Raw genomic sequence first — 14,585 nt, forward strand, 5'->3', positions numbered from 1 at the left:
ACAGGCCATGTCAAAGCTGACGCTAAACAGATGCTAATGTGAGGCCCATTAAAAGACACAGGGAAAGAGGGATTCAGTGCGCGCAGGCAAGCGGAAAAGCAACAGCCTGTTTATCGCCTCATCCTGCTTTGTGCTCCAAACCTCGTCGCGGCATCCTGTGAAGCTCCCCCTCTTTCTTTCTCCTCCGTGTCTGCCCCCCTACACTTTAGCCTCACATTTCTTGCAGCAGCGTCATGCATGGGGGCATTCCCTGAACAGAAACAGATTTGTTTAGTTCGCCGTCATTTTCTTTCACTGGACTCTTGTCTTTTTCTTTTTTCATCATGTCTGAAAGCCTCACAGAGATGCTATAGTGAGAAGAAGAATTTTCTCACTCTTCTGTTTATGTTTTGTTACATTCTGCTTTGCATCTTACTTGCTTTCCCTTTCTCTACTCTCTGGCAAACTCTCAATATAATAGTGACAAGAGGCATTTTCAGTCTTTTTTCATTTTTTTAAGGACTCTTTGGCTTGTTTCTGAGGTTCATCTGTGTGTATTTATTCTGGGATGGAGCCCAGAATTATACATTCTTGGGCTCTTGTGTAGAGTTGAGCGGCCAGAGTATTGTCCACAGTGGACAGGCAGGGCCAAATTAACTCACAATCACTGAGGTTTCTGTCATAGATATTCCAGAAATATGACAAGACTTGCACTTAGTGCTTCATTTTCAGTCTCTTCTGATGTGTGTCGAGGTCTAAATATGGTTTCAGTTTGACTGGCCAGCTGTGATTTGAATTCAACTCAGTGTTTTGGCCCTTAAGACTGGTGTCCAAATACTGATGATGTCTGCATTACACTTTAGCCTATATTTATTCATCTTAACTCTGTTATTCATACTTTTCGACAGTTTGACTATTAATCACAAGCCATGTTATTTTTTCATATGGACATAAATCAAAATGTTTGCCTAGTCCACAGTTAGAAACACAACAAAGAGTAGTTTCTTTTCAAACATCTATTATGATGGCAGGGGCTTATGCAGTTAGCTGTAGCCTTATTTGTGCTCCTGTTGCTTCACCACTCCCTCAACAACCAATCAAGTATGATTTGTTGCCTCTTTGAGCCAGTAACACAGTACCACCAATGTGATTGAACTTCCTCTGGACTAGTCATCTCTCCTCTCCTCCCTCACATCACTTGTCTCCCACCCCTTCCTTTTCGTTTTTTGTCACTCCCGTGTTAACAATATATCATGCCACCTGAAAGTCATTTAATTCTCAAGAGTGCGATGACAGAGCAGGGAGAGTTGTCCAACTGCATAACTGAGCAGTCTTCATTTAACATGATACATCCTGCAAATTCCAGTGACAACACTTATCAATCATGTTACTTACAGGAAGTTTAAAAAAATAAAATAATTCCAGATGTTGCGAGGGATTAAATAAAAGTTGGCTCAGTTGAAGTGAATGCAATTCCACATGTTTACACTCCTCTACTTTAAGCCTTTTGTCCTCAATTGAGACTGGTGAAAAAAGGACAGAGCTATAAAATGATGTAAATTGATGCCAGTGCTTTATCCAATCTCTTTACAGCTTCAAGACTGTTTATAAGCAGCCTTGAGAGTCGGCCCCTTTATTGTCAGAGGAGATTGCACTCCTGACTGTTTTACACAGTCATCATAGATACTGCTTCTGATTTGTGATGGGCTTCTTGTGTAACTATGAAATGAATCACAGCCCAACAACTGAAGCAGGATAAAGTTACCCTACAGCTATTTACTGATTGTCTTGGAAAATAGTAAAGGAGCTCAATCAAACACTGTCCTTTTACCTCATGTTTTTCATGTTTATGTTTTCAAAACACCTTGGAGACGTGCTGCCCATTGCCAACTCACAAAGAAAACAACTTTGAATTGCCGTCTTCTAAAAAGAAAAGTAGCACAATGAATAAATAAAAGGCTGTCTCCTCAGGGACAGGACACGGATGATAAAAGGCTGTAGTGAATGTGAGGCAAGTGAAGTATGGAAACCATAAACTGAAGTGCCTGTGAAGGCAGCTCAAACATACTGTACCTGTGACATTTTGTCCAAGGTGACTCTGACAAGTTTTTGTTTACCTTTCAACATTCAGGAAGTACAACTTTAGTGTGAAAAACTTTTTCTGAGGTTGGAAAGGTGTTCTTACTTTTCTGTGTATTGGGAAAGAGTGTTTTGTTTGCCTCTACGTGGAGTTTTTTTTTTGAAGACAAAAGGTTTTGTTTTATGCCACCTTGTTTTGTGTGCTGGTGAGATGGGAATGAAAGCCATTTAATAGCCTTAGTCAGGGAAAGGAGAATGTGGGCTCCTTCGCCTTACCCCGCCTGTGTGTCACCCCATCACCTCTATGCTGAGTCCAACACATCTGAATAGGGACTCAGCATGTAGCCTACAGGATCCCCTGTTCTGCTGCATGCATAGAAAAATCATAAGAATAGACGGGACGTCCACAAACTCCTTTTGAATATTAAAAGGAGAATTGTCAAAGATAAAAAGGTCGGGAAGATGAGAGACAGTCTCTCCATTGAGCGATGGAATGGTGAGATGGAGAGGGGAGTGAACTTCCCCAATGGATATTGTATATAGAGTTGCCCTCATTAAGATCCCATCGTACTCTGGGGGGAAACATTGTCACTGGATTTAGGAGACTGGCCAAGACCGCAGGGGTTTATGTATTAGGCAGATCTCAAGGGTAGCAGCATGAAGGACTCTTGGTGGGCAGTGCGGCAGTGTTTGCAATTTTTTTGCTTTTTTGAGAATTTTCAAGAGGATCTTTGGATTGGATTTTAATTATTTGCCGCTTTTCAAAGCATGCCAGTCTGCAGCCACTGAACTCGCAAGAACAGTGTGTTTTTTTATGATAGTTATATGCACATTTACTGGCTGTGTGTTATCCACACACGTCACCATGCAGATTGAGTGTTTGCTTGTGGTGCTGTTTGCCATGCTGGTTATGCTGGCAGTTCCTAAAGACCATAAGGGTCGACACACTGGCTTAGAGAAGTCTCACTGGTGCAAAAGGCTGCCTAATAATTTTGGACTCTACCAAAACCACCCGACTTTGAGGCACCCCCACAACAGACCACACAAATGTAACCCACTCTCTCACAGTAAGTACAAAAAAATGCCATGTTACATAACTGCCATCCAAAAAATAATGACTCATCAATCTTTGAGATGATCCAAAATTTGTTTTTTTTCTCTTCACTGGTTGTTTAAAAGAATGCCTTGGAGAGCTTTGCAGCACCGAATGGGGAAGTCTTTGTCCTTTTGTACTTGTATATTCCTGGAAGCTGTTTTGTGTGAAAGTAATTTGGCTGTGTGTTAAAAGCTCTCTGCTGTTTCTGCAGCCCTGACAATATGTAACGTTCCCTGCTTCTGCTGGTCTGATCAAGGTTGCAAGGGAGGGGAAGGAGCAAGGACAGAGAGCCTCCCCGTTCACAGAGCACCATGGCAATATCATATTCTTAGTGTGGGATTTTTTTTCTGTCTTTTTTTGACAACCATAGAGGACATTCATTAATTCATCTTCAACCGCTTGTCCCTGTCCGGGTCGCGGGGGGCTGGAGCCGATCCCAGCTGACATCGGGCGTGAGGCGGGGTACACCCTAGACAGGACGCCAGTCTATTGCAGGGCACATAGAGACGAACAGAGACAGACAACCATTCACACCTACGGGCAATTTTAGAGTCATCAATGAACCTAAAACGTGCATGTCTTTTGGAAGGAAACCAGAGAACCCACATGCAAACTACACACAGAAAGGGAACTGGAAACCTTCTCGCTGTGAGGCGACAGTGCTAACCACTACTCCACCTTGTTGCCCCCAAACTTAAATACAAAAGGATTTTAGCAGGAACAAACTATGAAATTGTATTGGTTTAGGTGGGGCCATGGGCAAAGTTAAAGGAGTGGCTTAGGGATGGTGGTTATTTGAAATCTAACAGTACAATAACACCAGTATTATTTTTTTGCATTTGATGTGCTACATCAACAATTTTAAATGCTTACGTATACTCTTGAAGTAATCAACCCCCCAGACACCCTCATATTCTTGTGGCTCTAAGGGAGGATTTTGCTCATAATTGCTTATATGTTATAGTTGCTGGCGCTGGCTAGAGAAAATGTTATTCTTCAATTGGTGGTATTTAGCTGAACAGCCACTTTAGATCAAGGGCTGTAAAAGCTTTCAGGGACAACAGGGCACATGTGGACCAAGTGGGAATGGAGTTTGTAACGCTATAATTTATTGCACACATGGATGAATGGAAAATAAAAACACGTTCAGAGTTGAAAGATGGACTTTTGTCTGAATATGTCAGATGGGTAGCATTCATCATCATGCAGACTCCAGCAGGGGTCTCAAACTGGTATGTAGAGACATGCAAGGGTTGCTGAAAGGGATCCACTGGGTTTTCAAAATCAGATTGGTTAATGTATATATTTTTAGACCTTACAGCAGGGTGCTGAATCTACCGTGACTATTGATCGTTTTTGTTGAACTTTTCTAACTAATCATATGGTCATTGGTGTTCATCTTTTCATTTGTATGAGAATAACTTCTTCATTAATTTATATGCGTTTAAAGTGGTGCATTTGTATTTTTGCTGTACAATGTGCTAAACAGAGTTTGGTCATTGGAAAAATATGCTTAGCTATACTTTGTTTTTGTTTGAGACAAGATGTCAGTAGATGTGTGTGTCATTTCTGAGAAGTATTAGAAACATGACACACTTTGAAAAGTCCACTTTGATGACTAATGTGTCACCAGGCTGACATACCATATGTAGTTGTTTCTGGTGAAAATAGGTCTTCCAAGATTAGTTCCGGCATCTTTCACTGGAGGGCGCTGTTTGGTAACTAATGCTCAGTGATCTGAGCTGTGGAAGTGTGACAGTCTTTCAGCTGTTCTTTTTTCATTTAGTCATTCATGTTTTCCCCACATTTTATATCTTTCAATTCAAATTCACTTGTGCAGTTAAACATCATTCTTGCCGAATCAAAAATAGTTTATTTTTGTCTGAAGCTAGTTATGCGTCAGAGTTGCAAAGAAGAAGGCTGTAGGCTAAAGTGATCACACAGTTGCAGATAAACTTGACTGAAAAAAAAGAGAGATTAGAAACACATTTTATATGTGCAGGTCCCAACTTTTTATCACATTGGGGAAAATATTAAATTAGTAACATGGATCATCTGGTGGTCCATGCTCCTCATTTAATATTTTAGTACAGTAAAATATTAAATCAAGTGAATGTGAAAGTGAATAGTCAAACAGTCCGATTTGAATTAGCCACATGTAGACATAGAGCACTAATGGAAATGAACTGTGTTGTTGTTTTTTGGATTGCCATTATAATATCTCATTATATCTGACATGGGCTGCTGTTTGGAAATTGTAGTAGTTAAGTTCTCAGTCTAAAAGACAACATAGACCTGTAAAGGCATCGGGTTACATGTAAAACAAAAAGTGTTTCAAAGAAAAAAAGTATACACCTGTACAATATGTAATGTTTTTTTTTTTCATTTAATACATTTCAGGAGGATAGAAATAGCATGTCTAGCTAATCTAATTTGGGATATTGAAATACTAACGGACTATGAAAACACAGGAGTCAAAACAAACCCCTAAAGTAGGCTATGTTATATTCTAGAGCCATTATATAATAACTATTAAGTTACACACACTTTTAACTCCCTTTAGTAATATCAATGGAAAGGCTGTCACATTTGTCATGAACCGCAGAAGGAATAAAAACAACATGTCAGAATAGTTTTAGAAGCTTTCTCTTTTTGTTGGACACCGTTAACGAAAATACAGTAGCCTGCCAGTGTGCTCGGTGGAGCTGCGCTGCTCAGTGGGATCCGGGCGGGAAGAGGTTAAATTTCTTCTCTGGGAAACATTGTCGGGTCTATGAAGGGGGTAGATAGGCGCGTACCAATTGACGAGGCATTCTGCTTTTCCTTGAATGAAATGCTGTGAATATGAATCCGTATTTCCTCCCTCTCGCCTGAGGTTCGGGGTCCGCGACGCGCAAGAGGATCAATCGGAGTTACAGAAGAGGAGAAACGAAGGAAAAGTTGCGCTGATCTGGTGTGTGTGTGTGTGGATCCGGTGGATGAGGGAGGACAGGACTAACTCGCAAAGTTTCCGATCTCAAGTGACAGATTCAAAACTGGACTGAAATAATGTGACTGCAAGGAAAGAGGCTCTCAGCGTGGACTACAGCGGCCGCTCGCGTCATTTTACTCAGTTTTGACCTAACTTTCAGTCACGGTGGATTTTATTTTTTTGTCCCCTTTTTTGCACAAAGGAACTGAATGATTTGAATGAGATCGACTGACTGGTCTGAGCGCACCGCAGCAACGGGATGAATTCAAAGAAAGGATAGAGCTCTTCTACTTCTCTGCTCACATATTTTAGTTTTAACACATGCTTTCATTCAGCGTTGTGTTCAAATCTGTTTCTGTGTTATTGTTTTTTTTTCTTCCCATCTTCCTCTCATCCACAGCAAGAAGCCAAACAAGCTCTTGATAAACTGCTCCTAGACTGTGTTGATATATTTTTTTGCTTTTTGTTACTCAAACTAAAAATCTGAGTTTTACATTTTCAAACTCTGGATTCTAAGATTTTGTTTTGCAGTTTGACATGAAGGAGCGTGTGCCTAAATTACCTTTTGAATAATTTGGATTACACCTTTCTCACAAGAGAGACGTTGAATGATGTCTCCAACTTCTATCGGATTTGGATTTCTTTTAGGAATTCTCCATGTGTGCTCAGGTAAGTCAGTGATCATTATTTAGAAGTCATCTGGTTAATAAAGCATTTTTTTGGATTGTACAAGTTTAATTTTGGGGGAAAAAACGGTCAGATGTGAAAAGGAAAAAAACAATTTATAAACATTTGTGATCCTCTTTTATTATTAAATTGGGCTTGTGAACAAAACATTTCATTCAAAATATTTAAATAAAAATATCAAATTGTATTGCTAAAATAATTGATGCTTTTTCAGTGAAAATTGTTGCTCCTGGGCCAATGTCGAATATCACTTTTTCCCAACCATGAGAAAACACTTTTTCAACTTTGGACTTTTTTTAGGCATTGGTCTGATGTTTAGAGGCTCGTCTTTGCTGTATTTTCATTGTCATGGTTGGAAACGAGAACATACTGATAATGACGTGTTCTCTCTTGACCAAAGCTCTCAGGGTAAGGGGGTTGTCTTAACTTTTTAAGAGCTGAGCACACATAAAGTCCCACATAAAATAGTGAAGCCATGTGGGATCAGTGGAGAGAGCAGCTATCATCGGTCATACAGACAGCACGAGCCCCTGTGGAGACCATGTTTCCATGTATGTCACTATTCTGCCCATGCGTGACTGTTATTGCTGAGTCCAACACTTTGTTGATGCTTTTGAATGAAAATCTGCAGCATCTCAAATGACATAGCTTCTTCTTTGTTATTTGTCTCTTGCACTGACTGTTGGTCTTGTCAGCTTAATAAAATGCATTCAGCTTGTGTGTAAGTGTGTGTGTGTGTGTGTGTGTGTGTGTGTGTGTGTTTGTGGAGATACAGCAGCTTAGTTTCACTCGTCATTGTCCTCTGAGGCTGCTCCTTATAATCTTCCACATTATTCCTCCTCACCCATCCTACAGTTGTCTTTACAGAGCTACCCGTGATGGCTGGGTTTTCCAGGTCAGTTGCTTCTGGGTTATGAGGAGGCAAATGCATGCCACCCCCATTATAAGACACTGAGAAAAGTGCACTCTGAATGGAAGCAAGTGGGACATTTTACACAAAGAAAAGCTTCTAAAACCTATAAAAATAGAACGGATTAAGACGAAACATTTAGATGATAGTTAATTACAGAATAAAATAAGTAACATAGGGAGCACGGTGGTGTAGTGGTTAGCACTGACGCCTCACAGCAAGAAGGTTCCAGATTCGCACCCCGGCCTGGGCCTTTCTGTGTGGAGTTTGCATGTTCTCCCCGTGTCTGCGTGGGTTTTCTCCGGGTACTCCGGTTTCCTCCCACAATCCAAAGACATGCATGTGTTAACTTGATTGAAGACTCTAAATTGCCCGTAGGTGTGAATGGTTGTGTGTCTATGTTCGTCTCTATGTGCCCTGCGATAGACTGGCGTCCTGTCCAGGGTGTACCCCGCCTCACGCCCGATGTCAGCTGGGATCGGCTCCAGCACCCCCCGCGACCCCGACCCCGGGATAAGCGGTTGAAGATGAATGAATGAATGAATAAGTAACATCGATGCCCTCTGCTCTGTGTATCGTGACGTCAGCACTTTAAAACCCAACAACCTATATAGTTACCTGAAAAATAGCATAATAATTTAGATGTCCCTAAAATTGTAGTCTTTCTATGTAAGTATTAATGTTAGAATTCAGAGTCATGGTCTGAGAGATAATAATTTGTATCCGTATTCAATGAAAATGTTTTTTCATGTTTCCTGATTGGTTTCCTGAATTGGGTCTTTGTTTTCTGTTGAGAGGCACAGAGGTAGTGACGATGACAGCCTGTGACACCACAGTCGTTTGAGGAAACACTGTAGCACCTAAACAGGAAGTAGGGTCAGAGGTGAGCGTTTCCAGCTAGGTGCCCGCTCCATCTGCTACATGCTGGGCCGGATCTAGAGCCTGGGCTGACCCGCTAATGTTCCTCTCTTGTGAGAAAGACCGTCAGGCTCTAGGGTTTCCAATTACGCCTAGATGGCGGGATGTCTGGGGAGAAGCGTGAGAAGGGCCCGCTAATAGAGATGGACTGGACAGCAGATACTCAAAGGATTGGTCGTGGATTAAACACTAGTGTCAGGAAAATGGGATTACGCACCACTTGCCAGGAAAAGATTTCATATTTGCTGCTAATTGAAGGGTTAACAACTTCATTCTAGTGCAGGGAAGGTATCAAATCTCTTCAGCAAACTCTTAATGGTATTTAGTACAATCTCTGTGGATAATATAAGGATTATTTTCACATTGCTGGCCTGGTTTTAGAAGTATTTTTATACTACTTCTATGTGTGCAATAGAGATGAGCTGACCTTTGTCCTTGTCAAACTTGTGTTGACTTGCTGATTGCCGCCTTTCTACGTCTGAAGGTTGTAAATTGATACCTCCATCTATCATGTGTAGCCCTGTTATCAGGTGATCTGTCCTCCTGCTATACACTAAATGGTTGTTATCTCTCCTCCAAGTGCTCATCAGACCTTATACTCACCCCAGAGGTACCATTCATATGCTACACTTCTTACACTTAAAATGACACTCCAGAATATATATATATATATATATATATATATATATATATATATATATATATATATATATATATATATATATATATATATATATATATACACAGACTGGATATGATTTCAAGGCAAATATCAGACTTATTTTATAAGATGTACATCAATGTTGTTGTAAACTCCTTGGGTGATTATATCCAGAGCAGTGTGTATAAGTGTATGTAATAAGTATGTAGTAGTGCTGGGCTGCCAGAGTGGTGCCCTGGTAATCAGCCCCAGCCCCACCTAACAGTTGAGGTCTTGACAAATTGACTCGTAAGTGCTGATAAATTGCAAAGCCTTTCCACCTCCTACATCATGGCGATATGACAGGACACAGTGGGCTCCGTGGCCAATTAAAGACCGGAGGCCACAGGTGAGACCCATCTCTGTCTCCTGTCTTCTTTCCAATTACCATCACATGGCCTGAAAACATACTCATTAAAGCCTGCCTCTTCCCTTCAAGATTTCTCAGTTTCTTCTGGTTCTGTTCTTTTGGTTTACCCAAAACTTATTTTGTTTTGGCAAGTTTAACCCCCTGAACTGATGTGTGAGGGCAGTAGGTGTCTTGACAGACTTATGCCCCTTTCCCACTGGACAAAAAAAAAACCACCGGCTAACATCTGGCATTTCTCTTTAATGGGAAAGGTTACAATTGGTATTCATTCCTGGGAAAATGACTCTGCAGTAGCCACGGGTATTTATCAGTTCCAGCTCCGATCGGCAGTGATGGAGGGCGTGGGTGGACATGCTAATTTTCACTTTTCCTGGCGCGATGCTATGATGCTAATTGCTATTTTTTGTCATCTCATCCACAAACTCAGTCTGTCTCCATTCAAGCATTATTCCAAATTAGTTGACAGAAAGTTTGAAAGAGACACCGGATAAGTAACAGATATAAAAAACTATAAATCCGATAACATGTTACTGGCCTTCATGCTGCTTACTAACCCTCTTCTCCAGTGTGTTCGGGATGTCAAGTAAAACAAAACAAAAAGGCATAATCATCTACTGGCAAATGGAAAGGAGTCTAAAAAAAAAAAAACGGGCATATACCTGCTGATTATGGTGGGAAAATGGTATTCATGGGAAAGAGTCTTGGGTCGTTCTGTCACCTTGTTTCCATGAGTTGAAAAATCTCACACCTTGGTGGGGTGACAGTGCCCATAAAACTATATCTCACAACTTCTACTAATACGCATTAATCTGATCCTAATCCAAATCAAGCAGGGTTTTACACCCTAAGATCCAGGATTAAGCAGACTTTGGCTTAGTGAAACCACACGGAGGAATGTGGGAGAGCAGCCCATGTCCCCTCTTCCTGTTCATGAGAACTGAACTAAGTCATTAATGACTGACGAGATAAACATTTCAAAGCAGTTTGTTTTAGGGCAGATAATTAGACGGTGACTCTTAATGATCTGCTTTCCCCCAACTGCTCTTCCCCTAATGGCCTAAAAGCGCTGCTTAATTGGATTAATTAACAAATCCATCTGACGTCAATAGTTTGTAATTTGCCGTGGCTGTAGCTTGACTGATACGCATGTCTGCACGGAGAATCAGTGGATTTATATAATTTTATAAAACTGTAGATATATCACAGTGTCCTCCTGTGTGTCTTCAAATTGCTCAGGATTTAACAGCTATTTCACCCCAGACTTCAGTTGAGACGATTGGAAATGAGAAGAGTTATGCTCATTGCTTGCTGATAATGCTGTTATGACTTATTAAGCAGGTCTCACTTTGTCTGTCAAATAGTCTGTCAGTCTAAGCTCTACATACGTACAGCCAGACAGAGTTAAGCCATCCACACTAAGAATACCCCGGAACATAACTTAATATAAGCTTTTTAGTCTGGAGCCTGCTGATACTAGAAAGCAGCAGGCATGTCCAAGATATTAGACTCATGGGTCAGTAGGTACAGTATCGTTCTCTATATATGTCATTATAGGATGAAAGGTGTTGTCTGGTTTCCTTCTCGGCTCACAAATGGCATGCTTTGAATTCCCACAGCTTTGTTTCCTGTCATGGAAAATGCAAAAAGTTTGTTTTGCAGACACACAGAAATTGCGTAATGCTAATCCACATTAGATTCTACATTGCATATGCATGTTTACTTAATCTAGCTTCAACGTGGATGAGTTTCTTCTTGACTCCACAAATACAGATGTGAGTGAGAAGGAAAGAAGGAGAGGTGAGGAGTGTGTTTGTGTATGTGTGGGGTGGAAAAAGGGGGCTTAAGGAATCTCTTCATCCTCTTACCCATCCCCCACATTTTTTTTTCTTGTTTTGGCCCAATTTTTTTTAAAGACTTGCCTTTTTTGGTGGCTGGTCAGTGCAGAGCAACTAGATCGACATGTAAAAAAAGCCTGTGGGGATGAGGAGGCCGCATTGTGTCGCCTTAACAGGCCGATTGTAAGGCATGGAGGAGGGGAGGAGAATGCTTCATGAGGGTGTGTGAGGAGTATGGGGGGGGGGGGGAGGGGGGCACCTTCACAAAGGCTACCCCAGGGTGTGTAAGGGGGATGGAGGGGGAAGAAATGAGGACGAAGGGGAGGACGGAGCAGTCAAACATACCACGATACTCCAGCTCAGGGAATACTCTTGATCTGGCTCTCACTGTGCTCACATTGCATATTCTTACTGGTCCCTCATGGCAGGGAATGTGCTGATTAGGGCGATATTGGTGGGAAATTGTGATGCAAGGACGCTGGTGTTGTTTTTTCTTTTAAAAGGTGGACATCTGGGGAGAGGTGAGGTTGACGTATAAAAGTGCTGAGTAAATAACAAGGCTTCTGTGTGGCATTGAGGGTTTGGTTTGGTGTAGTACATCCCTCATGCATCTACATTTCTGCACACTCCCAGAAGGCTCTCCCTTGGCCTGGCGTTTGCTGTGGTGGAGAAGCCATGCTACCGTGGGGTGCTCTGCCTTGTGCATTTTTAAGAAGGCTCAGACCTCCCTTCCTTTCATTTTCTCTACTGGAGAGACTGAGGTGGCATTGAGGAAGGCCTCTCCCCAGTATCCTTCTTTTCTTTCTCCCTCCCTGAGCTCAGGCCTCCTCCCAACTTCTGAGACCATTCTATTACCCTCTCATTGCAAGGCCTGGATACACTTTTGAAATGCTAAACCTCTCTGTGGTTATAACAGACAAGGGAAAATACCATTAAAGAGGCTGAGAGGAATAGATTAAATTAGCAGTTAAAAGAGAGACTGCTAATTAGTTGATTAATGTCTTTGGTTCCTCCCCCTCGCAGCTATACTGCCGTAGTTAAGATTCCCTCTGGTGACAAGGTTCTCCTTCCCCAAACATTATTTCCTGTTTATTTTCAAATTTGAAACATTTTTTTTGTTATCCACACAGCGCAATTGTTGCTTTAGGAGATTCACGTTAAAAAAAATCCACTCTCATCCAGAGCCGCATCAGCAACTTCATGTACGAGTTCCTTGGGGCTAATTCTGTCATAAAGACAGTGATAAAAGAAGGAGGGGTGCGCTCTATTTAAGAGGAAGTGCTGGAAAACATAATTAATGAGAAGGTGACCTTGAAATTCCCTATTATAGGACTGCCTTTGGAGCCGCTCTCACCATTCAGCTGTAACCATGGTGAGGAGGATTCAAATAAACTGGGTGAATTTCCAACATGTAAATACTCAGTGGCTCTGAGTTGAGAGATTAACTCTAATCCTGATCTATTATCAGGTTTACCTACCTTATGCAAATTGGTGACATTTTCCTTCAATCTGAATTCACTATTGAAATGAACAAAAATGAACAATCCCAAACTGTGTTGTTCATTTTTCATTGCTGCAGATAATGTGTGTTGCAACTTTGTTTGTAAAAAAATAAATAAAGTGCCACCGCTATTAGTACGATACTTCTTATTTATACTGAAAGCCTCTGGATTTTCACCCGTTCAAATGCTTTCATATTATACTTTTTCAATTTTGAAAGACAGTTTTATCATTCCTTCCTGTCACTTTTTCAGTCTCCTTCCAATGTACAATCCTCCCTCTCATGTAGTCCCCCCCCCCCCCCCCCCACATCCCTTCTCCTCGTCTATACAGCACAATGGAAGCTCTAATTGAATAACAATTGTAGTCACCGGCTGAGAGACAGGTTTTTCAGGCTTTAAGCACAAGATTACTTTTGTATTTTGCTGCGTGTCTGTCACCAAGTCTTTATGGTGACTTGGTCCACAGTTGGTCCACAGTTCAAACTCAGCTCCATTTCCCTACTGGCTTCAGTAACCACACCTTTTTTGTCTCAGAAGTCATTTTTGATAAATGCTGTCCTACTTGAATGTTGTGAGTCTTTGACATTCAGTCTTGACAGATGGTGTTTATCCTATCTCATTATGTCCTTTAATCAGAGCATATTATTCACTTCTGTCTCCACCTCTGCTCAGTGCTTTATTGATAATGATGGCCATCCTTTCAACCTTGTGAAGTGCATTTGGCTTCTTCTCTCTGGGTAGTCAAAGCCCAAATTATTTAAAAGCATTTTCTTAACCCACTGGCTTTGATTGAGATGCTTATATGCCTTCTTTCTTTGCATTTTCCTTTTAAATTTGCATGATAGAAATTTGGGTATTTTATTCAGACATCCATAGCATATAAAAACTTTATATTTGCATTCATGTTCTGTCTCTTTTTAGTAAGACAGTGCAGACTACACCCTTCTTGATAGACACTAATAAAGCATGGATGAAATATTTAAAACCTTAAAAAGTATTGTCTGAAAAATCTGTCTTTTCATTAGCTGCCTCGCTGTTGCTCTTTTTTTAAGGGAGACCTGGGAATCAATGAAATTCATTGGCAGTTGAAAGAAGAAGAGATATCCTCAGGGTGGTTATTTCCACTTACAAAACAGTTTGAAAGGCTGTTGGTGTTAGGGATATTTCCTCTCTTGCATTTGTCATCACAGCTATCTTGCACAGATCTGATCCCCCTTCCCCCTTCCCTTCCCCCTCGTTCTCCAACTCTGGAGGAAAACAGGTTTTCTTAGAAATTGCATTCAGACGTCTGACAGTTTTCCTGCTGTCAGATGTGGAAAACTGACATATGTGAATTAAGGAACTCCGATACATTCATCAAGTCATTTTCAGTTATAGCATGAAAAGAAAAACAATATTTGGACAGATACACTCTGACCTGCACAGTTGGTGTGTGTTTTTGAGGAGAGGACGTGGTAAGTGGGTGCTGGAAAGCAGACAGGCCAGTGAGAAGTTGTCTGCAGAAGGAAATTTAATTTTAATACCAGACTGGGCACAGT

General features: G+C 41.1%; 1 protein-coding gene across 1 annotated transcript in view; it reads left to right on the forward strand.

Annotated features, from left to right (window-relative positions):
• The first annotated feature begins 5,951 nt into the window (after positions 1-5,951).
• Positions 5,952-14,585, forward strand: part of robo1 (roundabout, axon guidance receptor, homolog 1) — a 128,626-nt gene continuing 119,992 nt past the window's right edge. The window contains exon 1 of the mRNA XM_083914653.1: positions 5,952-6,794. Within this exon, the coding sequence (XP_083770779.1) occupies positions 6,734-6,794 (61 nt within the window). The 5' untranslated portion in view covers positions 5,952-6,733. The remainder of the gene's footprint in view (positions 6,795-14,585) is intronic.

This window comes from Echiichthys vipera (genome assembly GCF_963691815.1).
Source record: "Echiichthys vipera genome assembly, chromosome: 5".
NCBI lineage: Eukaryota > Metazoa > Chordata > Actinopteri > Perciformes > Trachinidae > Echiichthys > Echiichthys vipera.